Source organism: Mesitornis unicolor, unplaced genomic scaffold (genome assembly GCF_000695765.1).
Source record: "Mesitornis unicolor isolate BGI_N332 unplaced genomic scaffold, ASM69576v1 scaffold4586, whole genome shotgun sequence".
In the NCBI taxonomy this organism is placed as follows: domain Eukaryota; kingdom Metazoa; phylum Chordata; class Aves; order Mesitornithiformes; family Mesitornithidae; genus Mesitornis; species Mesitornis unicolor.
In genome coordinates, this window is record NW_010190398.1 from 32,580 (window position 1) to 60,495 (window position 27,916).

General features: G+C 37.5%; 2 protein-coding genes across 2 annotated transcripts in view; both read right to left on the reverse strand.

Annotated features, from left to right (window-relative positions):
• The window catches only part of LOC104542180 (four and a half LIM domains protein 5-like), a 24,951-nt gene extending 5,967 nt beyond the window's left edge, over window positions 1-18,984 (reverse strand). Inside the window, exons 1-3 of the mRNA XM_010186398.1 lie at window positions 18,953-18,984; window positions 2,703-2,873; window positions 275-449 (exon numbers count right to left, since the gene is read on the reverse strand). Coding sequence (XP_010184700.1) covers window positions 275-449; window positions 2,703-2,861 — 334 coding nt within the window. The 5' untranslated portion in view covers window positions 2,862-2,873; window positions 18,953-18,984. The remainder of the gene's footprint in view (window positions 1-274; window positions 450-2,702; window positions 2,874-18,952) is intronic.
• Window positions 18,985-24,093: 5,109 nt separating this feature from the next.
• LOC104542181 (E3 UFM1-protein ligase 1-like) lies at window positions 24,094-27,614 on the reverse strand (the record flags this gene model as incomplete). Its single annotated transcript, XM_010186400.1, has 6 exons — window positions 24,094-24,306; window positions 25,006-25,186; window positions 25,644-25,729; window positions 26,469-26,549; window positions 26,685-26,815; window positions 27,451-27,614. Coding segments are annotated over 6 exons (856 nt in total), but the record flags the coding sequence as incomplete, so codon positions are not given.
• Between the last annotated feature and the right edge of the window lie 302 nt (window positions 27,615-27,916).

A 27,916-nucleotide genomic window follows, 5' to 3' on the forward strand; every position in this document is an offset into this window, starting at 1 on the left:
GCTGCAAGCAGAATCAAAGACTTAACACAAAGACGTTTTACTCTATTTTAAACACCACTATTTTTTATGTGGATTTATAAGCCTTATTAGTGCTAGACCAGAGGTATCTGCCTGCCCTCTCTTCACAGCTGGGAGGGTACTTACATACAAAGAAGAGGCAGTCACTTCAAAGCTATTCTGAAAGTCAAGTACGTTATAGCTCAGTTATTCAAGGATGTGGTTATAATTAAAAATACAAGTTCTATTTTTCACCGAAGTGTCCCTGTTGTCTTACCAGGCATAATGGTCTTCTGGCAGTGGAAACACTTAGAGGAATACTCATCAGAGTAGCATTCAGTACACAGTAAGAGCTCGTCCTTGGCAGCAAATGGTTTCTCCACCAGCGAGCGACTGCATTTGGCACACTTGAAGCACTGCTCATGCCAGTGGCGGCCTTTGTAGGCCAGGTCCTTGGAGAAAGTAAGACCATGTTAATGAAGACATTTCTTTAAAATGTTTTCATCTCTCAATTTCTCCCAGAAATAAAGTGAAAAATGGAGAGCATTGCAATGGTGACTTGGAGAGATGACATGTGCATCTGGCGAGAGGTGGGCTCAGAGGTGATGTAAGTACTCAGCATCACTGTGTTGGGATATTTTGTTAATGTCTTGCAGCGGCCATTAGGAGCTACTTTGGCACATGCAACAGTACTTCCTTATGTAACATTAGAGATATGTTTTTATTGGAAGAATCATTTTGTATTTTACAGTTGGCCTTCAAGGGGAAAACAAGTGATCAACATTTTAGTGTTCGCAGGCCACCTGACAAGATGTGCATTCTCTACAGACTTTGAAATAAACGTCAAGTATTTTTTAATGTTACTACTTTTTCTTCCAGCTGACACCACATAACACTAAAGAAAGATCATATTATTGCAGAAAACAAGCAATTAAAATCTCATAGAGAACAAAATGATTCTTAGGAAGATTATTAGAACATCATTGCTTTTGTTTACACCTAATATAATTCCTCCTAAAAACTTGGCAGGAAAATGTTTGTTTAAGACTCAGCAGGCTTAGGGCATGTAAAAGCTAACAGTAAAGTATGAGACCTCCACTAAGAATACAAAAAAAGAACAAACAGCAGATTTTATTTTTTCAAGTTTAAAAAAAAAGGGAAAAATGCACCACTGAAAAACCTTCCCACCTTAGAAAAATAAATCAGTCCCTTCCAAATCTCCTTTGCACAAAAGTACAAAAATCCAATCTCATTTTTCTCCTTTGCCAGATCCCACCCTTCAAAGTGTTAAAAATAAAATACGTCCCATGCTTCATTTTAGGAGGTTCTGAGCACTTAGAAATTTAATTTGTGTTAGTTAGAATTCTGAACTTTCTAGAAAACAAGCTATCACCTCAGAGCAGCCTGAGGCAAAGACTGGGTAAAATGCAGAGAAAGAGAGCCAAGTTCTAGCACTTTGGCAGAGGTAGGACAACCAGCTGTAGATCTCTGTGAGCCACTCTCCTGGCTGAGTCTGGCCAGTAGCACTCTTTCACTTGTTACTCTCTCTTTTTTCCTCGCATTTTTTCCTTCCACTCAGTCCAAAGACGTTTGTTAATGATATTTGACATTTGTGATCCTGTCACTTACTTAATTTTAAATTTTAAAAATGTAATTAGTGAGCATAAAGAACATGTTCTCCGAGTGACTCTGACTGAAGCTACATATACAAATTTACTGTTAAAAAATGCTGATGAGAGCATGAGAAGTGTCTCCATCCAAATCAGCATTTTCCTTGGATTATTCCTTTGCAGTACTGAGCTGTATTAAGACAATATGCCTGGAAAACCATAAAGTGCTTTGGCTAGGGAGGCCTCCTGAGAGGCTTATTTTAATAACTTTCTGACCTTTTATTTCAAATGAATGTAGGCAAAGTGAGCATGGGGAGAAGGTGAGCACTACATACTGAACTTGGCAAAACAAAGACATTTTGATAAGTTTCATCTGAACTTAAAATTCAAAGTCAAGTGTACAGGTTGTAAATTGAAGTATGGGGTACTGTAAGCCCTGTTAGAGACCACAGAAGAACTCATATTATTAACTAATATTCCAAAAAAGAGGAGAGGTGAAAGGGAGGGCAAGACCAGAAACACTGCCATTAACATGTCATTTGTGAGATGAGGAAGGTAAGCATGGAATTAAGTTAAAATTAAAATATACTTAATTTCCAAAAGACAGAGGAAATAATATATAAATTATAAACATGGTTTCTTTTCATTTTGACATTGGCATGTCAACACCTACAATAAAAGTAATTATACAATACTCAAAATATTTGTTCAGTGGACATCTCTCAAAAATTCCAAAGTTTCATTCAACATGATCTACTGAATTACACCAGTATCCCACTGTCCCTCAAGGCACTGTGATGTCTCTGCAGCCAGTGAGTGACTGGAGGTGAGGCATGGAGTCTAGTTATGGTCCATAGCCTCACTGTATGTTTGAGGGGTACATAAATGCAGATTTCCTAATCCTTGGCCCTGGAAATTCCCTACTCTGGGATAATAGTAATGTTTCTCTCTGCTGTGCATGGATGTACAACGGCTATGCTTAAGTTTATTCACCAGCACAGGGATATGCAGAGGGTTGGATAGAGAATCTGGCATTAAAGAAATGGGATTTGTGTGTAATTTAGCGAAGAACAACAAGTGAAAGTTAATCTTTACCTTGGAATCACACTCAATAGGTTGTTTGCACTCTTCACAGGAGTTGGCAAACAGGCTGTCATAACATGTAACACAATAAGCGTTTTCTTCCCTTAATGCATACTTCCTCCCACGAAGAGACTGCAGGCAGTAATGACAGTCTGTGCGATTGCTGGTCATTCTGATGGGGTTCTCCACGTGGTCTGGAAAGACGGAAAAATCATGTAATTCAGTGGATGACCGTTTTCTGACCCAAATAACAGGTCATGCTGCTTTACCTGTGAAAGTTAGGACAGGTGTTTCTTGGACATCTGCAGTGTCCTGGATTTGTGATGCTGGGCTGTTCCACAATAAAATGGTAGTCTTTAACAACATACGCTGTGTATTGTGTTACCTACATTTCAGGTACCTGAAAATAAAGCTGTCTTCATATTCTCTGCATGCAACTACTGACATTATGAGCATTATGTACTGGATTGTGAAGCATGGTTAATCCAGAAATCAGGGAATGGAGATAGAAGTTATAGTTCAAAAATTAAACTAGCTGTGGAGATATAAGGCCAAACAGACTTGGCAAGCACATTGTAGCGTGTCCCTGGCTTTCTCTTGCCATTCTTGTATTTCTGCTCATTCCTTTCTTTTCAAAATAGCCATGCCTCTACCTAACTGAACAGGAGGAAGACAAAGGACTCCAAGTTATATGGCTTGTTCTTGCATAATCTCAGCTGTGCTACTAACATCTGGTGGCAACGTAAGGTGACAGAAATATCCCTGGACAGCAAAAGAGGAAAAATATAAAGAGAAATAAACTAAATAAAATCCAAATAAGACCATAACTCAAAGCAGGTTTCTTTTTGTTGTTATTGGAAAAGATCATTTTTTCTTACATATTTCTGTATTGCTAGGTTCCATGTTGGCAGTGCCAAAATACTGTGAGATAGATTATATTTCTGTGCCAGACAAGTGCAGGAAATACCACAAATCTATTGAGAGACAATTATACGAGTTTCCCATCCTTCAGCTTTCCAGGCTAAAGAGTTTTGGATAAGCATCCAAACCTCAGCCTCTAACAGATCTGCAATGCTGAATGTTTTAAGGACTGCGGAGATGAAGACTTATTTCAGTCTTCTTGTTGCTGGTTGATTCATCAGCACTTTGCTAAAATTGGGTCTTGATTTCTGGGAATGAAGGTAGAAGAATCCAGAAAGTTCCCAGTGAAGCAAAACTAGAAACATCTGCTGGACTCATTGGATTGCACTCTTCATGAAACTTATTGAGTGTTGCTGCAGTTACAGAATAAATTTAGAGGATTTGAGAAGAATCAGGAAAGGTCTCCTAAAATATTTACATATCGGTGACTTTTGGCAGCTGAAGTTGTTGCACTTTGAGTAACAGTGCAAATTAGTTTATCTTAACCAGATGCAAAGCCTAAGAGTAAGGAAGGTAAGCATATGAAGAACAAGATTTGAAGGAGCGCTTGCCATCACAGAGCTTACATCTAGTCCATTTGGAATTACTCCCTCATAGTTAATTTTATATACTCACTGCCTGTCTTACACACGTGGCTCAGTTTTTAAAAGGCATTTCATCTTTTTCTGGGTTTCTTCTTTATGAGAGGTAATCCAAAATGATTGTTTGAACTGTGAGAAAGAACAATTACTGCAGGTCTCCACTGGCACCAATGCATAAGGTCAGGCATTTATTAATCTATTCCTGGAGGACTGGTAGTAAGATAGGGAAAGGAGGGCAGGGAGAGAGGCTATAGTGCTTATCTCAGACCAAAAGTAATGATTTGTTCATTTGGCACAAGCTATGGAAAACTTGTTCTTCTTGTAAATCGAAAATCTTTTCAGTTGAATTGATTTACTGCCCTGAATCTTTGTGTTAGCCAAGACAGTAAAGAAATAAAATAATCTGTAACTCAGATCAGTGGGAAACAAGCTTGCTTAAAAGTATTACAGATGTGTTTTAAGTGATATCTTTGGAATAATAGCACAACAGGGCTTGAATCTGGGCTTTCATTTCCTTAAGATATGAATGTGAAACAAATGGAGTATATGAGAAAATTATATCCATCAGCTTGTACTTTTACATGACATATAAAAACCAGACATAGTGCAGTAATTCAGTGCACAATCACTACATAGTTAACAACAAAATCAAGGTGAAGTTTTGCTCAATTTTTGTACTGGGGAAGCAGTACAAATTGGTGGCTAGGGAAACAATCAAGGAGTGTTTGTGGCTAACTGGACTCCATATTCATGGTCATAGGGCAGGACTGAAACTGGGTTTGAAAGGAATTTTCATTCTATTTTTTTGTGAGAGTTAGAGTTATGAACTGCCTCTAAGGATAACCTTGAGTAGAGTACCTTTCTGATTTCCTCCCCACTGAGCTAACACAGCTTCCTAAAACAGTTTCGTCTCAGCCCAAAAGTGACAACAGGAAAATCCTATCAGGGAATACATGAAGAGCTTATCTGTTACTCATAGTGTTTTCTGTTGTTCAAGGCTCACCAACAAATAGCTTCAGATATCTGCAGTTACATCTGTTATTTTTTCATTCCAATGAATGGTGATAGGTTTTTAGGTTACTGAAAACTCTGTATACTCTATACTTTTTTTCTTCTTCTTCTTTCCAGGAAGCCGATCTGTTCCAGGAAGCCCGAGTTATATACACATACAAGACCTCCTATTGTAGTACTTCAGAACTTCTGAATTTGTAATGTAGTTATCCTAAAAACCTCGATGAATATAGGAACAAAGTGCTATTACTCCTGTTTTACAGATGACAGCGTTTGCTTGAGAACATTAAAAGAGCACACCTGAGACTAGAAACAAAGCTTGGGGTGTCCTTGAGCTGCTCCTCTAGTAAAGCATTCAAGTCACCCAAGGCTTTGTTTCAGAAAAAGTCTTTAGGATTTGACCATGATGATATAAAAACCTTATTTGGGAATGAAGCAGCAATGGTATGAAGAAGAATGATGATTTTTTCAAATCTCTTGGCAGAGACCTGGGTAACCTTTGTGAACTACTTTTACTGTTTGATAACTGAAAAAAAGAGAAGAAAGTGCATCTCATCTCCCCCAGCACCACAGCACCACTTACCCTTGCTCCAATAAATAAGTAATGGTATGAGCACCATGTAGTTAAGTAGAATGTTTTTCTTGTGCTTTGATCTTAATCTCTAGAGAAGTATGTTTACTTTAAGTTTGCTGGAAGCTAGACTTTGGGTTTTGAAGGTCAGTTAAGAAATCTCTGGAGGTCTGATGCTATTCACTCTCATGGAATGAAATGCTGACTCCAATATTCCAGCTGCTAACTTGTGTCCTGGGCACAGGGAAAGATTGTGATGTCTTCACTCCCAGGAAAGAAGGATTTCGCTATCTAAATTGGAACACAGCTAAATACCGTTGATTTTTATGTACCTAGTAGGCACAGATATGTGGTATCATTTGTAGTGTTAGAATATTCCAAGGGCGAGTAGAAAGATATTGCCAAAGATGCGAGGACATTGCAACTGGAGTGTCTGGGGTCAGATTTGGGAATGCAGCAGTCTCATGGAACGAATTATAAAGCAGATGAAAATAAAACAACAGAGCTGGCTAGTCTGTCCTCTGTTCCAGCAGACTGAGAAAGAATTTAGCTGCAACAAATTAGGAGAGAGACCTTCTGTAGAACCAAATGGTTTCTTATAAGATGCAGAGGATGAGAAGACTTCCTGTGAAGAAAGCTGTAAGAAAAGGCTTGTGAAGTTGCGAAACCTGAAAAATGTGGAACTGTCAGGAAAGGAATGTTTGTTTTCTCACTGGAACTAAAAAGCAAAGCCACAGCGTTAGTATGTCTCTTGATAATTTATCTTGATATTTTTCTATAAATGTATGGTAATCTTCCTTAGGTCATATAAATATAAAAAGCCCAGAAACATAAATCCTAGATGGGAATGAATATACATAGATTTGCAGGTACATACTTAGGTGTAAAATTATCGTGCCTCTTGCTTTACAGCACTTCTAATGGGCTATTTCCCAATCTAAATCAGCCTGTCATTGAACTGCATCACCTTTTTCCTCAAAAACATATAATGAATGGAACAAGGCTGTCTATTAGGGAGTCATAAAGAAATAAAAATGGCAAAATAAATCATTGCAACAATACTGGAAGATAAGGAAAACAAATTGATCTATTATGAGAGGGACACCCCTGCAAACCATCCCAGGCACCTGTTTATTTTCAGGTAAGTACTTTTTTTTTTTTTTTAAATCTTGGAACATGGTTTTGCACAAATTTGCTGATTTCATTTTTCCTATTTTTTTTTTTGTGAGAGCTGCTGAACAATTAATCCCATACATTTGCACATACATTTGCAAAAACAAGGTTACAACTGCATTGTAAAGCTAATTATATAATTGCTTTAGAAATAAAAGTTTCTAACAAGTTTCTACAAGGAAATTATTTCCTTATTTCTGAGATCACAGTTTCTTGATTTCTCTGGATGCCTGCTACCCCTAGAAATCTGCTATTTTGTTATTGTGACTAGACCTAATAAAAACCCTGACCCCTTGAGAAAAATGGATTCACAAGACATTTAAACGTGCACTGTTTACAAAACACTGGCAATACCCTTGCTTTATCTCTTCCTTCCAGTAGATTAACTGCAATTTTCCCAGTGACACTTTTAAGTTATGCTTGAGCATTTAAGAATTTTTGCTCTTCTAAAAATATCTAGAAAAGAAACAAGAACCAAGTAACAAGTTAAAACAAGTATCTAGATAAAAGTAGAGACACAGGTGCTAACTTTGAACAAGCTGATTTATCTCCATGGCATCGCACAGTAACACAAAGTCAGGTCCTGGTAGCATCTGAGGGGGTACAGAGCTCTCGCTGATGAAGTTCTGCTATAAGCAGCCTGGATGGATGCCAACCAGGAGTGTGCTGTAACAATACAACCATACTGCTTCAAGGTCCACAAGTGATATGGTTTTGGTGGACACTTTAGGCAAAGCAGCTCATTTAGAGGGTGATACGATACGTGCATCACACTGCATTGTAATGTGTTTACACACCCCATGACCACAAGCAAAAAGGGCAAGGGCTCTGGTTTAACTAGAGGATCGAGCATCCCAGGAATTCTGTTTTGCCTTATTCGGTATCCTTTTCTGCTTTGTTTGCACCATGCAAACTCAAACATTGGTGTAGTCATCTAAAGGCTTCCTTTAACCCAGTACAGCATAATTTGCTACTTACCTAGACTTCAAACTAGGACAAATTAGAGCAGTGAAAAGTACCTCGACTAAGTGTTCACAATGGTGCAGACATATAGAAATGTTGCGGAAGGGACCTGACTGGCCTATGTTCCTCAAACTCTTGACGAGCTACAGAGTGGGTTGGGATAGCATAGCCCCACTGCCTCTACAGAAAGCTAGGCGTTTCTTTTAATTTGGCCACAGAATGTTCACCAGCGGCACCCAGCTAGTTCAATACAACTTGTACTTGCTACAGGTCAGCCTGAATGATACAGTTGGCAAAATTCAAATTAATGGCTCTGTATGCATCTCTCCTAATGGATAGTCTTCCTCTATTGTGAGCCTTACTAGCAAAGCAAAAAAATTACCATTACAGTAAACCCACTGTACAGGAGGTTAGAAATAAGCATGTAGTAGTAGCTGAAAATGTAGTAGCTGAAAGCAGATGTTTTTGGAAGAGGCAGACAGAAAAGTTGCTAACTGGCTACAGAATTAAACCTACATTTTTTGCTAGACTATTGATTTTTTTAACTAATCAATGTGTGAAAGGCAGGCAGTGCAATTAATCATTCGATATAAGAGCCCAGAGATTCCGGTCCAGAATAACCAGCCCTGTTATTCTGAACACAAGCAGCTTGGTTGATGAGCAGCATTGCTGGCCAGTAGTGCAGCTCCATATTTAAGTAGAGACAAACTGTCTGTAGAGTGCTTGCTATTGACTCAACCCTCCCCATAGCTATTACCCAGGAACACAAATCCTTCTCATCTGCTCAGATTCCTGGCTGTTGTCAATATCTTCACCAGCAGCAGTACAAAAAAAAAAAAAGTATGGTTAATGCTAAGGCTTAGATAATTTCTTTTATCTTTCTGAAATTGTTCCTAGTCACATTTTTTTTTACAAGTTTTCAAACAGATCTAGAATTTTCTCCTGCTGTCATTATAGAGCTCATTCCTTTCTGACTACAGTCAGATTTAAAGAATAAAATGAAGCCATGAAATATTTCAGCCACGCATTTGTGTACCTCTTCATGTAAAATCCTGGCAGTATTCTCAGTCATATTACACAGAATCACAGAACGTTAGGGATTGGAAGGGACCTCAAAAGATCATCTAGTCCAGTCCCCCTGCCGGAGCAGGAAAAGATTCTCTATATTCAACCATAAAACAGGTTTGAGGATTGCATCTGGTACAAATGGACCATGCGATAAAGTATACTTAAATTAGGTAGTGAGTTATATACTTAGAAGACATTTAGATGGTTTTAAATTGCTTAGCTTCAGCTGCCTGAGTTAAAAAAATGAAGCAACCTTGAGCCTAAGATGTAGATGAGTAATCATTCGTGAATCCTAGGTACAATGTTAAAGCAGAAGATTAAAAGTAATGACATCTGGGTACTGCAGGGGTTGGGGCCAATACTGGTGGACCAATACTGTTCAGCATCTTTATTAATGACCTGAAGGATGAGACAGAGTGTGCCTGCAGCAAATTGGCAGATGACACCAAACTGTGAGGAGTGGCTGATACACCAGATGCATGTGTTGCCATCCAGAGCAGCCTCACTAGGAGAAGTGGGGTGAGAGGAGGCTCGTGAAGTTCAACAAGGAAAGATGTAAAGTCCTGCCTCTGGAAAGGAATAACTGAGGTACCAGCACAGGCTGAGGGCTAATCAGATGAAAAGCAGCTCTGCAGAGAAGGACCTGGGGGTTCTGGTAGACACCAAGTTGAACATGATACAACCTTGCAGGTAAGAAGGCCAACAGCATCCTGCGGGGCATTAGGAAGAACATCGTCAGCAGGTTGAGGGAGTGACAGCCATGTGTGAAACAGGCACACTTTATTTGCTGTGTCATCACTGAGCGTGAAACATGATCAATATGTCCTTTGTCAACCACTCTGATACTTAGATAGGAGTACTGCCCAAAACCTGGGTCCTATTTGATGGAAAGCATTTAGTGTCTTGGTTGCGGTATCTGGTTTACCATAGTAAAGAAGATTTTGTTATTTTTTGTTGTTGCAGGCTAGTACAAGTCAAAACTTATTTTCCCCACTGATAATTTCAAATTTTAAGCTTGTGTTAATTGGTACAGACCAGGCTACAGAAAAGATGTGAAGATCTGGGTGCCTTCAGTAAAGCTGACTATTTTGATGGCTTGGCTCAGAAGGAAATGTAGACAGTGCTCAACCACCGCCCTGCACAGAACAATGAGGAGTAAAGGAGTGTTTGGGCCACTAACATCTACACTTAATATACTCCTCATCAGAATTCATCACTGAAAGCAGATCTAAATATTATTTTGCAGTGGCTTAAAGACTGCGTGAAGGAAAATGACTATAACTGTACATAAGATTTTCAGTTCAGTGGGCAAAACCCTCCTAAAGAAGATGCAAGAAACCCTACAAGAGACGGCTAGGCAACAGCCCTCTCATGAGGAAAGTTTCCTAATCCCTTTTACAGGATTAAATTCATGCTCTGAAACTTGAGCATCTATAAGCTTCCAAAACTAATATAAATTACAAGAAAAGTTATTGCATCAGGGTATTTTTAGAAGAAAAAGGAGTTTTGCACAAAGCTTGGTCCAAAATGCTATAACACTTTTATTTTTAAAACTGTAATGTATTTTAATAGATAATATTTGTGAATAAAATATACTTCGTGGAAAATGTCAATATGTTTTAGAAAAGTGGATTAAAAAAGTGAAATCTGACTGAAAATTCTCTGTCTAAAAATGGATCTTTATCAACAGAAAAATTTCTAGCAAAATCTTAAATTTGATTTTTGATATAAAGTTTAAAATTACATTTGGAGAAGCAATTTTATATCTGTGCTTTATTCTAGGAAACAAGATGGGAATCTGAGTTAGAGTCATCTCATTCTGAGAGTTGTAATAGGCAGCAAAAGTTTCTTCAATTAAAATGGTAGGAATGTCGAGAATAAAATACTATACTTGCATGGAAATATTAATGAATTTTTCTTCTGTCACTGTACAATCCAGCAAGTAGCAAATGCCTTTGAAAGAGAAAAGGAAACATCAAATATTTGGGGCTGAACTGGTCAGATTGATAACTGATCACTGAGGCCACAGCTGATCTCCGGCAATGAAAACAAAGTCTTCCCCATCACCCTGGCCTTTCCAGTCCCCTTTCCTGCCTTCATTCTCACCTACAATCCCCTAATCATGGGAAGTGCTTAAATAAAAATTAAATTAAAGTTACAGATGAAGACATGTGCTGAAGTCCTGATCTGAGACTTTTACATTGAGTTCAAATCAGAGCTGTACTTCTGAGCGACCTCTGCTAGAACAGCGCCTGCGCACAAACGTCTGCCCCAGATTCTCCTCTATACAATGCACTGAAGGCAAAATGCCTGCAGAGGTGAGCAGAAGTCCATCAAGGAAACATTAGCACCATCAGGCAGGAACACATCTACCTGGAAATGACACAAACCTGCCTTTGAGACTGAAAGCTTTCCTGGGGAAAACAAGGGGAATAGGAAATGGTGCCCATGATACAGCAGAGAGTGAAGGGCTCACAGACTGCAAAATGAGGACAGCAGGATGACCATGAGCCAGCACTGTGCCCTTGTGGCTAAGAAGGCCAATGGCATCCTGGGGTGTATCAGGAGGGGGGTGGTTATTAGCTCTAGAGAGGTGCTCCTCCCCCTCTACTCTGCCCTGGTGAGACCGCATCTGGAATATTGTGTCCAGTTCTGGGCCCCTCAGTTCAAGAAGGACAGGGAACTGCTGGAGAGAGTCCAGCGTAGGGCTACAAAGATGATCAAGGGAGTGGAGCAGCTCCCTTATGAGGAGCGGCTGAGGGAGCTGGGTCTCTTTAGTTTGCAGAAGAGGAGACTGAGGGGAGACCTCATTCATGTTTATAAATATTTAAAGGGTGAGTGTCACGAGGATGGAGCCAGGCTCTTCTTGGTGACAAACAATGATAGGACAAGGGGTAATGGGCACAAGCTGGAACACAGGAGGTTCCACTTAAATTTGAGAAGAAACTTCTTCTCAGTGAGGGTGACAGAGCACTGGAACAGGCTGCCCAGAGAGGTTGTGGAGTCTCCTTCTCTGGAGACATTCAAAACCCACCTGGACGCCTTCCTGTGCAACCTCATCTAGGTGTTCCTGCTCCGGCAGGGGGATTGGACTAGATGATCTTTTGAGGTCCCTTCCAATCCCTAACGTTCTGTGATTCTGTGTGATTTGTCACTAATGAGAGGTAGCTGAGCTTCAGTAGGCAATGCTGATGCTGACTTCAGTCTTTAAGAACTTAATAAAAAATAGGTTATTTCTTCTCTTTGCAGATGCATCAACTGCAGAGACTGGATTTTCCCCACAGTTACATTTTATTTCAGAAGGCAGGTAAAGAGTACTGTGTCTTGTGAGAATGGGTACATCACATGAATCAAAATCCTTTTTTAAAAAAATACCTACAACTGACTGAGCAGTACAACCTTTTCTAGCTGGGTTCTTTAAAAGCCTGTGACCTACTTTAGAACCGCTCAAAAAATGAGCAATAAGAAAAAGATGAGCAGCAGCAGCAGCAGTAATGCTAGCAGTAAGTTAAAATTGGAAAGGATTTTCATTACTCTATTTGAAAAATAAAGACTACCTTCTCCCAAAACCAAACATAAAGCCCCCAAGTGATAATAAAGCGTCTGCTGCAGTGGCACAGCCTTTTCCTTTTCTCCCAACTGTTCTGTGCCAACCTGACCTAGTTTTCTGAGGGAAAAAAAACAAAACTGAGCTACAGCACCTTTGTAATAAAAATATGACACCTTATCAAAATGAACCAAATCTAAAGATTTCCAATATGAGCTCTGTTAAATGATTGCCGTGAGCTAGGTGGCATTACACTTTAGGAAAAGCAAGGGCTACCGAGTATTGGTATTTAAGATCCCTACTTCAATTATTGTTGCCAGGTATTTAGATTTTTAGGCCCAATGAATGGCCAGTTTTGCTGCTCACAGAGCTCCATAAGTCTTAGCTGTCACCTTCTTATCAAACTTTTCACTGAAAAGAGAGATGACGTGGTTCTGCAGACAAGCTCTGGGCTGCTTATTAGGCCCACAAGAATCAAAGTTTGTGAAGCGATGGCTGTGTACACTCTAAAAAATGCTGGCAATTGCAAATGTAGCACATATATATGTATATATATATACCTCTCCTCTTCACATTCCATATGAGCTGTTTAGGGTGACCATTGCTGTGCAGTCTCCTCTCCATGGAGAGGAACTCCTTCATGTACCTGCAAGGACCTTCCCAAGGGAAAGCAGGCTTGAGGATGGGCAGTCCTAAGTGGCAAGATTAGAGAAGGAATGGGCAGAAACATTGAGTAGAGCCAATAACAGCCTGATTTCAAAACAAAGAACTTCCTACACACTCTGGATTTTTACTGACAATTAACACAGTAGGGATTGCTACAAGACCCAGCAGCAACAATCCTCTGCAGTTGAAAACTCTTTGGAATACAGGAATCCAATAATAACACAGTCTTATTGAAATACATATGCATATATTGCATCTGCAAGATGGACAGACATTGTAAGGTGTGATCTGGTGGAGAAAACCTGAAAGATGTGATAATCTTTGTGTATTCTGCTGGTTTTACAGTAATGAACTTCTATTTCTATTCTAATACAATATAACTGAGAGCAGGTGAGGTTTTCCAGGAAAGTGCTCAACAATTAACCAAGATGAAAATACACTGTGGGTGTTTTTAAACAGATTTTCTTAACTTCCTTCTGCATCTTCCTAGGTATTACATGAACGCCTGCTTTGTCTTCTCTTAGAACACGACCCCAGGAACACTTGCATATGTATGTAACTTGGTGCAGCTGAATAATGTCAGTCAATTCACTGATGTCAAATTAGGTGATTTAATATTTTCTGGATTTTTTTTAACACTGTATGTTAGCGTTGGTGTCCTCCTATTTATTGCGGAGTGCTAGGCACAATTCACTTGTAAAATCTCAATATCTGTACCAAGGTTGCAGTAACAAACTGCAACCAACTACAGTAACCAAGTAACAAGGCTGTACAATTTGGCTGTGTGTGCATTTCACTGAAGATTTGCTATTATAGCAGGGTGACTTTTTCCTTTTATTCTCTGCCCTGTATTTATTTTTAACATACTATAAATCTGGAAAATCTTATTAGTTTAACTATGCAGGTGCATCAAGGGCAGACTACTCGTCTTTGGGCTGGGGGCAAAAAAGGATGAAATACTCAGACATGCATATTCTTTTACAATGTCCTGTATTCACTGTTGATAGTAAACCAGCACATTTCATTCCAACACAGCAAAAAGATATATGACTCATAATGTAAAACTCAGTTCTAGAAGAGAGCTGACAACAGGACTTCTGAGGGCAGTGAGCCCCTTTAGGAGTGGGGCTCATGGGAGAAGGGGCAGGAAGTGGAGGTCTTCAGCTTCTTGTTTGTCCCCTACAGAGAGGAAAAATAACGGAGTGTTACTAGGACTGAGCAGAGGAAAAAATGTTGGGTTTTATATTTTTTGATTGTTTTTAGTGTTAGTTTTTGGTTTTTTGCTTTTCTTTTCTTTAAATATGTGGCTTTGTGCATCATCCATTAACTCAACTGCTCAAGACTCATGTCCTGTCAAACAAGACAGAGTATTTCATGGCATTGACTCTGTTTTAACTCCAGTCCTCACATCCTGTGAGCAGCAACGTTGAGCAGTCCTCAGAGAGACTCTCACCTGGGTTCTGTTCATGTCCTGCCAGTGACCTGTGCCATGTACTTGAAGTCTTTGTGCCTCTTATGTTACCTGTTCTGTCTACTTAGGAGATAAGGTCTGCTGATCAGTTATGTGACTGGGTATCCTAACATTTCCCTTAAGCCTTAACATCTCTGTGCCAGACATTAAACATACTTCTTTCTATTTTAATATAGCCTATCTTCCTAAAAGTGGCTATGTTTTAAAATTAGACCCTGCAATGAGTAGACCATGGTATTCTGTCTTTCTTTATTATGATGTGAGGTTAATGACCCTTCAGTTACTGCTCTGCTGGGATTTTTGTAATGTCCTGGCATGTGAAAAGGTCTTTATTTTTTTGTTGTTTTGGCACTATGACTTTTAGAGTTGATTTCTTTCTATAATTATTAATACATGCTTTCTAAAAGCTGGTTCCAGTGTAGGATTGCCCTATTCTGACTGAAGGAAAATTAAGGCTAGAGTTTATCTGAAGAACCAAGACAGTCAACATTTGACTCAGACAAATAAAATCTCTCAGTAAAGTCTTAGAATTCTGGAATAAATTTGGTAAGAATGAAGAAATTCCTTTCTAACATTCCAGAGCATTTTAAGAACGTGCTATTTAACACAAGGATATTGTGAAAAATGAGTCCACTGAAACCAGTAAAGTTTAGTCAAGTGATGGCATGAAGCCTGACACAGCAATAGCAGAGCAATCATCTTTGCTAACCTAGGATGGAATTCACTGGTTTCAGTACGAGATGATGCTCAGAGCCCGTAACTCTGACCAGCTGTAGGGGATAAGGTTGGACTGAGGAGGAGATTGGTAAGCAGGAGCAGAAACGGCATTAAGGGACAAATACAGTTCAAGTCCTTGTTGTTAATTTATGTTAAATATGGTAAATGCTTCCTGTAAAATGTCTAAGCAAGTTATTAGACAAATAAACACTTCTGCTACTGTATTTAAACACCCAAAACGTTTTGAGCTTTTAGTCTGAAATGTTTCTCAATGCTCTTCAATTTTCAAGCATCAAACTAAACAAAGATTGACAATTAGAAGATCAGCATGAAACTTGTTTTTCCTCTAATATATATTTTTTTCCCCATGCAAGTAGAACTCTAATTATGCCACAATTTGGTATATTATAATACATAAATGAATCATGATATGGCTGAATTAGAAACTTAAAGTGCTCACTTGAGGAAAACTGGGCTCCTGATAAACAGATTTATAGCCTAATACTGTTCTGGGCTTCTAATAAATAGAATCATAACATAATACTCTGAAGTATTTTACGGTTTTCCTTTCAAAGGTTTCAGAATGCTGTTTTAACGATAACAAATTAATCCTAAAACACAATTGTGAGATACTTGTCTACAGAAAAAGTTAATACATGTTAAAGCTAAGTAATTGACTTGCTCAAAGTCAGAGGGCAAACCTGCAGGGGTGGGAAAAAAAGAAGCCAGTTGAAGGTTGCTGGGTGGTCAACCTTCTGTGCTAGAGGTAGAAAGCACTTCAAAAATTAGCTGTAACAATAAAACGTTCCAGTTGTGAACTTTGCATTTGTCCTTAATTATTCTGAGGTTATTATGAATATTTTTAGGCAAAATGTTCTAGGTGGAATTTTTCCAGTTTTGTATCAAACCTCTTAGGGTTACAGCGGTTGACAGAGTTCCTAATTATGAAGGATTTTTCAGTCAATCAGGGTTGTTTCCAGACGGTTTTAGATAACATGGTTTTTAAACAAACCTGTTTTACAGATGGGGAACTGAGGCACAGAACAACTTGCTGGAGGTCACCCTGGACTGAATTCTGGTCTCCTGTGTGTGTGCTCTCAGCTATGTTGTGCTCTGTCACTGGGTCGTTCTTTCTCTCAATTCTGCTATCTACACACAAACACACAGTACAAGAAAATGAATATTTTTCTGAGTTAAAAAGCATCCAAGTGTGAGGCCAGCAATGTCAGATTCATCATCCATAATACGCTGAGATGTGCAAGAATTTACTAGTCCTTATATACAGACCTAGAAGAAGTCAAACTCAAGGGCAACCATGGCTGAGAAGTACTAGCATCAATGAAGTAGAATAAAAGAAAACCCATAGTCTAAGAAAGTCTAACTAGAAGATGATAGCTGATGTACACTGTACAATATCAGAGAAGAATGGGGATATTCACAAAAGCTAACCTAAGCCTACTAAGGCTAATGAACAAGGCACTTTTTATAGTTAAAAGACAGAAATTCCTCTCCAGGCTGACCACCAGCAGAAACTTAAATTAGCCACTGTTATAGAGGCAACCCATGGAGATCTGCTTTTGTAACAGTCTTGTCCCTCACTGTCTCTCTGCTATAGAGTCTTATTAACTTATTTTTAATACATCAGTTCAGTGCTTTTGAAGTAATGTTTGAATATTTCTATGAAACCATCCTTATTTCTTCCTTCTTACATTTTACAGGAAAATACAAATGTTCAAAATGAGTTCACAGCCTTCTTCCTCACCAGAGCAGCGTGCTCTGTTCCCAGAACAAATTCCGCTGCAGGAGCATCAGAAGCATTTTGCCGTGCCAACTTCCCAACCTGGGGCTCTAGAGATTTTAACAGAAGAGTTCAACTGGAAATCATTAATTTTGTGAGCATCCTAGAATTACTCATAAGACATCATCTTATGGAAGCTTAGGGAAGCATGCAGAAAAACTCAGGTCAGTTTTATTCCCCAGGTGATCTAAGAGCCTGAGTAGCATCTAGAGCTTTCTTAATCAACAGGAGGGCTGCTCATTCGAATAGGGTAAGAATTTCACCCTCCAATTTTGGGCTTAACATTAGGAAGCACACCGGTTAAGATTTTCACATTTCTTTCTGTCTGTCCATGGTTAGGCAATACTAAAAGTTTTAAACTTTTTTTTTTAAGAAATAAAAGCCAGATGCTGAAAAAAATGAAGAAAGCTAGGCTTATTGGTATATAGCCCCCAGAACAGATGTCTTACAAAGTCAAGCAAAAATATACAGTTTGTAAAATATGACTGCCTGCAAATAACCTGGAGATATCATAGGTCACAACCCATCAGAATCTCTTTCAAGCAGCTTTTGATTTCATTTTGCTCTAATCTTACAAGAAGGTGAGTTTGTCAACTTAAGTTTCTACCAATTACACAACTTTGAATCAAAGTGACTTTTGTGACACTGCAATAAAATTACATGGCAAGACCATCAGCAATCTGTTATAATGTTAATATATTAAATCTGTTACAGCCTGTTCTGCTGAAATACTCTAGAAATGTCAACTCACCACACAAACAGAAGAAAAATATGGGTGAAAATATTAACCACAAACAAATAAAGGCATTTGAAACTTGTTTTCTTAAGATAAGAGATTTTGTGCCCAGGTTCATATATAAAACCAGATCTTTTGAAAACAGGAACAGTTAAATATTTTCAGACATTTATATTATTGAAGTGGAAATTATATTTGATAGTTTTATCCAAATTTAATTGTATGCTCATTACCAAAAAGACTGCCATTATGAAATCAGATAGCTGTACAATTAATATACATAGAATTTAATTCAAGGAATATTTCTACTGTTACTTCTTTTTTAATTCTGCAATATAGGCACACATTTCCAGCACCATTTCAGTAAAAAGTGGTAGAAGCTGTCAATACTTCCATTCCAAACCAAAATTATGATCCTAAAATGCGATAGCCAAAAGATAAAACAAAGTGTCTTACACATGGAGAATTTGCAGATTATACTCAACTTTTTATAAAAAGTCAAAATATCGCTATAAACACCAGCTTTTAAAACATGGTTTTACTTCAAAAAAAGCAAGAACAATCCATGTTAGGCATCAAAATTAGTTATGCTAGAAACAAGTGACTTACCTTAATAGAAAATACACTATGTAGAAAGTTTTCTTGCAATAGCAAATGGCTATGACAACTTGTTGAGACAAAAATGGGGATTGAAATGTCACAGGAAACAGCATACACTTTTATTGTTGGCTTGTTTGGAGTAAACAAAAGTAGTAATCTCATACCATTAAACGAAACCCCAATCTTTGAAAAAAATTAATGAGTGAGCCAATTAATAAAAACAATTGCATCCATAAAAAGTGTGGTATTTCTTTCAGTATACAAAATTTTAAAAAATAATATAAGTGCATAATTCTGCACCTAATTTAATTTGCAGGTTTGTGTCTGAATAAAAAAGTGCCTGCTTACTTGCTCAAAATATTAAATTTTATACCTTTTATACTACCCCATTTAAATGTTATCAAACAAAGGAATAATACAAAAGAGCCTTAATACTCACATTTGGTTATAAGCTGCTTCTCTTGGTAACTTGTGCAGCAAAATAAAGGAAGAAATAATTACACGTCTTCACAAAAACAAGCATTCATCAAGTCCAAAAGAAACAGAATACTTTGCCAGAGCTATTTGAGGGTCCCATCAGAATTTGGCTGGATGGAGGAAGGCTGAGGGTCAGTTTGTTTCCCTTAGACCTCATGACATGCAAATAGCTGGCTGCCTCACCACTGAATCACATCATTCTTTGACATACTGTGTTTACAAACTGCAAATACATACCACGTAGGAGGTTCTTAAAGGAACATATTTCAGAAACTTGTCAAAAGGAAAAAGGCAATTCTGTTAAACTAACGAATCAAAAGCCCCAAAACCCCCCAAAATTCAGTTCAAAGGGAAAAGAAAAGGAAAAAAAGAGGGATCACCATTCATTCCCAGATACACTTTGACCCATGGATCCAAAAGATCTCATGTGAGTTTGTAAACCAGAAAAGAAATAGAGACGTCATGATTACTGAAGTCTGACTGTACAGGAAATGGGGGGCAGAGAGAAACACTTTTCTAGTTTCAGAAAAGCCTTTCAGGGGCCCTGCAGAACTCCTCTGACACTACTAAAGCGACCTGCGGGCTGGAACATCTGCTGCTCATCCAGCAGGCAGGAAGGTAAAGTCGCTGCTGGAAGTAAGGATGTTGTGTCCATTTAAAAATGCAGGCTGAAGCTAAGCAAAGTGAAAATAAGGATGGCTGCCTGTGGTATGAACCATGACTGACCTCCAGGCAGAGTTTTCCACAACCAAGCGCCAATAGATCTGAATCATTTAGTCTATAATGGCAAGTGGGTGAGAGCTGGTTTATATCACAGATAGAAAAAAGATGGAAATGTTTAAATAGTTTAAAAGTGTATTATGTTATCTGAAGACTTTGGTAAAATTGCCAAACCTGGACACATTCTGGAGGTTATCTGTGTCTAGGAAGTATCTTGCAATTAAGAATGATCCTCTGATTATTAACTGTCAAGAACTGAGCATCTCTATATGTGGCTGACCGGTTTATTAAACCTCTGCACTTGCTTTGTCATATACTTAAACTAGATTGAACTATTTCCTCCTATTTTCATATGAGCTAAAAGATTGATTTATACAAAGCACTTTTCCAGCTTGTGATTTTTGCAGATTGAGAAGAGAGAGAAGAAGTTATGTGTGAATTTTAGTCCAAAATGAGAATCATGAATACCTTCCACTTGCCTTTACTTCCAGAAAGAGAAAACTGAAAGTACAATTCTTGACTAAGTACCTTTTGAAGTACACACACGAGAGCAAGACAAAAGTATTGCCCAAACAGATCTGTCAAGAGAGCTAATGACACTCAGAAGTACTTCTAACACAATACATTCTTTCCAGAAAGGATGAGAAGTACAGACACCTCTATCCTCAGATTGAGCTGTAGGCAGAGATCATAGCTATGTCAATAGAAGATGCGCCCAGAGAAACACTTTGAACAGAATCAAGACTTGTTTTTGTCAACAGGTGTAAATTGAGTACAACTGAGGTCAACAAAACTCTGCTGCTTCTTCAGAGTACGTCAGATGATGTCTCACACAGATCTCACATTTCTTCCTGACCTTCCTAAAGCATATAGCAGCTTATTTAATCTGTATCCAAACATGACCTGTCTTGACATAGCTTTCTCTTCATATTGAGCATTTAGGAAATTAATCAACTAAACTGTGTTTCTCTTTAAACCACTCAAGTTGCTCAGATATGTCATTCCTTAACAATTCCTAAAAAATAAATAAATAAATAGATAGATAAATAGTTTCTTGTTTTCCTGAGAAAACATCTTTGGCATTTACTGAATATGTTCTGTTATTTGGGTCAGCAGAGAAAGGAATTCTGCTCTCGCAAGTATCCTGCTCCAGATAATTACCATTTTCTCTGTTTAAAGTACAATCATAGTTCAAAAAGTTTGAGTAGCACATACTTGGAGGCTGAAAAAAGCACTCAGGGGAAAAATCACTACATGCCTTGTTCTTATAGTCCTCCCTTTTGGCCGCTGTGGGAGACACAATCCTGGGCTAAAGAGACCTTCGATCTGACCAAGTATGGCCACTCCTGTGTCTTCTGCAAGAGTACTAAACTTCCTGTTAAGAAAAACCCCAAAATCTACCCAGTTTTGTAGAAATTTCCATTTTCCTGGCTTGAAGAAAATCTGTTACTTATTAGAAAAAAATTCAAGGAGTAACCACTGCACGAGTAACCTACTCATGAGCCTGCACAGAGAACATAAGTACTGTAGTTTTAACAAGTTCTAAGATTGCTGCATGCAGGCAACAAATCCCAGTGCTGTTACTTAGAAACTTATGCCATTTTCTTTTTCTTTTTTGTGTTTTTTTTTTTTTTTTTTTTTTAAGCAGCAGCAAAACAAGAGAATTGGAAAGAAGGCTGGAAGTTCAAGAAGAGCAACAGTTTGCTTATTTCCAGCAAATCTGCAAAAAAAATCTACAAAAGTCACATTTTGCCACTTAAAAAGAGGGAAAGGCTGTTGCTGAGAAAGGTGGCTGCTACCTATGTCTAATGCACCCAGTAGCAATTTGCTGAGATTCATGTTTAGCAATAGTTGTGCATGTATACATACATGCATATATACATCAGCTTTATGAGTCTACAATAGTAGGTGAAGGGCATGAGAGGCTGACACTAAATACTTAAAACCAAAGTAAAAGTGTAAATTTGTAGATTTTGTACTGTCTTTTTCCTAGATACTTCAAAGGGCAGTTTTGAACCTTCGATTTCTAAGACAAGATTACTCTTTCTCCTGCACACATTCCTTCTACGGAGAGGAAAAACCCATGGATTAGAAAAACATTCAGGAAATTGTGAATATTCCCTTTTCTTTTCCTCTTCCAAAATAGTTCTATTTCATAAACTAAAAACTAATTTTCCACATCTAAGAGACAACAAAAATATCTGGGATGGTTTTCCAACCTAAACCACCTCAAACTCTGTTAGCAGTCAGAAGATATCTCTGAATTTTACCTTCGAACTTTAAAGAATATGTTTTTCTAATCATTCTTATAACAAAGGCTTCAATATAGCAAGTCTAACACATGATATAGTAAACTTTATAAGCCCATTATTATTGCAGCATACAATAGTATCAAAGAGAAATACAGGAACGCTCAGAATAGCATGTTAAATCATGCGTATTTCCAATTGCTGTTTTCAAGTAGCAAGTTGCAAGATGATGAACCACTCACTGGTTAAGTCGACAGAATGCATTTTCAATACTTCATCATTTAATGTTATTAAAATAATTTCATATTTGCATACAGAATGTCATATGGCATATTATTTACAAAATAGCTCAATGTCATATAAAATTGCTTACATTCAGTACGGGAAGTTAATAATTATTCTGGCTAAATAACAAGAAATCAAAATCATTCCCTGTATGCAAACTTTATTTCTTAAACAAAGTTAAACAGCCGTAATATTTTCCATCTTTTACTCCTCACTATCCTTTATTGTCAGCTATGATTGCCTCCAGACAAAGAAAAACAACTACCTTCGCTTCTGCCTTACAACTGGCAAACTGTTTTGCCTTACAGTTGGTAAAAGATCAGCATTGATGTGAAAATTATTACACATTACTGCCTTTTATGTATGTATAAAATTCAATTTTTTACCTTATCAAAATTAACTTAACCTTGGATAATCTGTTACTGAGCTTCCCTACTTGGCCTCTTCAATTTTCATTTGTTGCAATTTCAGGCTTGGGCATACTTATGATTAAGTTACAGAATACCTGAACTGTTGGAAAACAAATACTTGAAGAGCAGAGCTTGCACAGAATTTGCTTTCTTTCAGCATCAAAAAACTTTGGCAAGAACGAGTGAATGACATTTTTAGTGAAAAGAATTCTATTTCTTGTCTTCGTACTCAAACTTTATGTTATGCAAAAACCTGAAATTACACACTTGAAATCAATGGGCATTACTGAAGTAATATAATTAAAATATTTCTGGTTTGAAAATTATCTTCTCTTAAAAATAAGTTAGAAGTATATTTGACATATAATAATTATGTTACGAACAGGGGCAGAACTCTATTTTACACACCTTTCCACTTTCCTGAAGACATAAATTACTGCTCATGTAAAAATAAGGCTGGTAAAAAACTTGAGGGAAACACTTTAGCCAATATTTCAGTCTATAAATTTTATGTCAAAAGATCATAAACTAAATTCTTTTCAAGAAACTTAAACAGAATACCACAAGTTCTCTCAATTTGCTAACAGACTGCAAGCGAGTGCTTCTACCTGCTATGGGAACTGGATTAAGACCTCAACGAGTCTGCTGAGTCAACATAGAGCGTGTAAAATATGGCAGGGGGGACAGTACTTATCCAGTTCCCACATACCAATGTAAAAGGGTTTCAACTTCTCTGTCCCAATTACAAGTATTAAATAAACTGCTATTATGGACATTAACAGAATACATTAATAGCATGACTGTGTTGATTTTCATAAGCTTTCAGTAAATTTAGAAACTCACATTAGTACTGGGTCGCTTCTCTTAAGTTCAGCAATATATACTTGTACGCAATGTTTTTTACTGTTGTGGTCCAGTGAACAGGAGCTGCAAACATCCATGAATGATATCAAAAAGTACAGACGGCTTTTCATCGGTATACTATTAGTTATGGGTATATGTTTCAAAACCAGTCTTTGACGTTAAGCTATACAGGCTTATATAGACAGTTATATGCAATCCTTAGATCACTATAAATCCGAATCAGAGAAGTAAAACTGTAAGCCTGTGTATGGAACAGAATACACTGCTATTCGAAGAATAACCATTTCTTGAGGCCTCACATGAAGATGCCAATTAAAAAACACTAATTTCACACCCAAAGTGTCCACAACTGTGCTGTAAGATCTATACTCAATGTGTTACACGCACACTGTAGTAGTAGATGACAAATCTCCATTTGCCACCATCACCCAACGACCATGTTCCCTGGCTGTGCTTTGGAACCGTTAGAAGCTAAATTTTAAAATTTGTCAAACATTTTCTGCTATCCTTCCCTTCAGGATTAAAAAAAATAAATTCTGGCTGTATTGTAAATGTGGATGCACTGAATAATAATTTTATTCCTCTGTTACAGAAGATTTCCTAGGTCTGAGAACAAGATCTTTGATAGAGGTAGTGAATTCCTGGAGCTCTTTTCGAATCGTATCTGCTCCTTCCTCCTCGGCCACGTTATCTGTTGTGCCACCATCTCCCTGTTCAGTTTTCTTAGTCTGGCTGATCAATTGCTTCACTACTAATCCCTGGTATTTGACTAACAGAGAATGCTGATCCTGAGGGGAAAAAACAGAACAAAACAAAGGAATGTCAACATTATGGAGAAGGTACACTAAATAAAGATTAAATTTTTAAAAAAGCACTCTCCCATTCTTGCCTAAAGCAGGCTAGTGATATATAAATACATTTCCATCAAGGTATTTTGCAACTTAAATTCTGAGACATTCAAAGAGGCAGAAAAATGAAAGTGCATCCATGCTGCAAGAACAGGACAACTAACCACTGAAGCAGGAAAGTAATGCAGTTAGTAAACATCACCAGTTTTGGCAGATTATAATACAGAATTTCAATATTTTTCCTTTTGAAGAGGTATATCTTTCTCTAAAACTGAATTAAAAAATCTAAAAAAGCAACCTTTTAAAAAGCAAAGCTGGGAGGAAAGAAAGGGTAAAATGTTTTCGTTATGAGAATTACAACATCCCTCAATGCACAGCTGTCACTATGGAGAAATGCAACAGCTACAGTACTAATAACAGATTGATTTTTATTAAAAAATATTGAAGACAGATCCCTGAAATTATAGGTTTGAAATGCAATACAGATCAGAGAAATTGCACAGTCTATACACAAAGTAATGAATAGACATGAATACATGAAGGTGCCACTCTTATGCAGTAGAAACAGTGTAAGGCACAACTTTTATGTTCTGTCACAGAAAAAAGGTACTTCCCCCTTGAAAAGCTAGAGAGGCATACCTCTGGGATCTTGCCACTTAGGAAATTAACGATCTGTGGTACTGATCTTCCTGGTGCATGAAGCATACAGTGAGTTGAAAACTGAAATAACAGTACTGATGTCAGGTGCAGAACAAGAGATGGATCTTCTGTGACTTTCAGCTGTTCAATCAGAGCTTGTCTATGCTGAAACAAGACTTGCCTATGGAACAGGAATACATTATATAAAATATGTTTCTTATTCTGTCTTATAGTAGTTGATAATAGACTCTAAAACATATCTAACTTCAGTGAATTTTAATTTTCTCCTCTGACTGACCAGTTTTTAATGTGAAATTCAACATAAAAAAAAAGCTAGCGCTGGTGTTTGTCAGATTTTGAAAAGCCCCTTAGAGAATTTATTAACTGATATGTTGCAGTAAGCAATCACTCAAGCAAATTAGCTAAATATGAACCCTCCCCTCCTCTTTCTCCCATGTAATTAGGACTGCCTGGCTTTGTATTTTCCAGTTAAACAGTCTGGAAGACTGCCTCTTACACAGTAAGACTGCCTCTTAACACGTTCTGTGTGACCGCTACCAAGCTAACCATCTGACACCTGTGCAGCAACAGAGCTACATCTCACATACTTTGCATAGAATACATAAGATTAAGGTTACCTTTCCTTCTTTTTGTCTCCTTTTTTCACCATAATACCACAAACATCCACTGCGGAATCCAGGCATGAAAGAAAATCTTCTACACTCTATTTAAAAATGATATAAATATTCAATCGGTTATCAATCCAAAAAAAGATTACTTTTCACAATTAACCACATAGATGAGTGTGAATACATTTGGAATAAAATATGGAAGAAAAGACGAAGTAAAAAGTATTTAGTAGAAATGAACTTTATTCATTTTCCAATAGTTCCTATATTTAAATACTAAAACAAATGAGAATCCATTAGTCTTAAAAATAGAACTAAAAAAGGAATACATGTTCTACAATTATTGTCAGATTTTTGTTTCTATCACTATGGTGTTTTGCATAACATAGTAAGTTACTTGTCTTTGTACTTACACTGCCATTATCTGAAGGGTATTTAAAAAAATATCCAGGATTTTACTAGTTAAGAAATATATGGGAGAACAATCAAGAACTTCAGGAATGAAATACAAGAAAGATCAACCACTTTAAACTGCAGATTGTCTCTCAGCTTTTATTTTTCTCACCTGCACACACAAGATACACTGGATTCCATCTGGAAGCAAAGAGCTAAGTGACTATCAGTATCAAAATGTAAATTCACCTTTTCACCTCTTAAAATTGACAGGCATGAAAATGTACTTACTCTCACTAACTCACTCAAGTTCAAAAGATTATTTTGCCTTCATCCTTCACAGCAGTAGCAGTTAAGTACTACACTGTGTATGTCAGCTGTTTATTAGCACTGCATCAGCAGAATGAAAAATCTGAACTCAAAGATTCTCAATCACTTTACCTTGCCATTAAGAGAAGTATGCAGTTTAGCTAAAGGACCTCTGGTGTCTTCTGACAGTTTACCTAAAATCTTGGTCCGGACCTGCATGAGACAAGAATGGAAATAATCCATAATATTAATTACCATTTTAGCTGAGAGCATATTTAAACAGAAGATAATTAAATAAACATCACAGATCTACTTGAGACTGTTAAAAAGGAACTGTTATCTGTGTACCTCACTTGTGATTGCAGAATAATTTTCTGTTGTCATCATTGACTCAGATGCTAGGAAGTTGAAAATAAGATTTGTAATGTCTGTACAGACAGTCTTCAACAGGTGTTTGGCAAGGTTAGCCTGAGTCTCATCTGTTAAAAGAAATAAGTGATTGAAAGTAACTTATTATAGATATCTGATTCCTGCGACAGTTATCACAGCACTTGCTAAAATGTGGGTGCTATCAACCATTAATAGTATGAGAAAGTTATCTGGATACACGAAGCTAACATCACTTGTTCGCAGTTTCTTACGGAACACTTCAGTGAAAAATGTGAGCTTTCAGGTCTGTTAGTACATTTTAATGCATTGTTAGTATTTCAAAGGTGTATCTGTATGAGCAGCAAATGAGTCCCTGTACAATCCTCCTGAACCACTAATGAACAACCACTGCTATCCACCAGTGAGTAAAAAGTATGTAAAGGAAAAGACTACAGGACAAGTAGTTAAACAGAAGAGCAGGCACATGACTTAAGATTGAAACAGTAGAATTTTAGGAAAGAGGCTACAGAACACATGTACAAGAACAGAGTCTAATGGGAAATAATTCCAGTTTCTCCTAAACATGGGAATATCTGGGGATTTTGCAGCAGTGGTAGGCAGTGTAAACACATCCCTTTTTAAACCGTTGCTCTTCTTTGACCTTGAATGCAGATACTGGAATAAATTCAACACTCTTGAAGGACCATATGAATTTTTTAAAGTACTGAATAGATATTTATTGTACCTGTGAAGTGTTTTGTTCCCTTTTCAAATAACCGAATGTTGTTGTACAAGTTTGAGAATTCCTCCTGCAAGTCTTTCATAGTCTGTCTTCTGCTAGCTCCAGAGGAAGATGTTGAAGACATAAAAAGAGAACGCACAACTTCTTGATAAGTTTTTGTTAAAGGTCTTAGTACAGGAAAGAAGAAAAGAGAAAAAGGGAACATTAGCAAGTGTAAAACTGTGGAAGGTTTTTCCAAATATATCAGCAATAGAGAAAGCTACCTCATCACACAGTGAATGAATGCGACATGAATGCCACAGAATGGTGAGATAAATAAAAGCAAGTAATTGAAATCAGAAAAAAAGCACTAGGAAATTAAAATGTACTTCTGTAATTGCAAAAGTACAATTGGTTACAGTATGCATAGTACGTATATGCTTGCCAAGCTTTTCACAAAATCACAGAATCTTAGGACTTGGAAGGGACC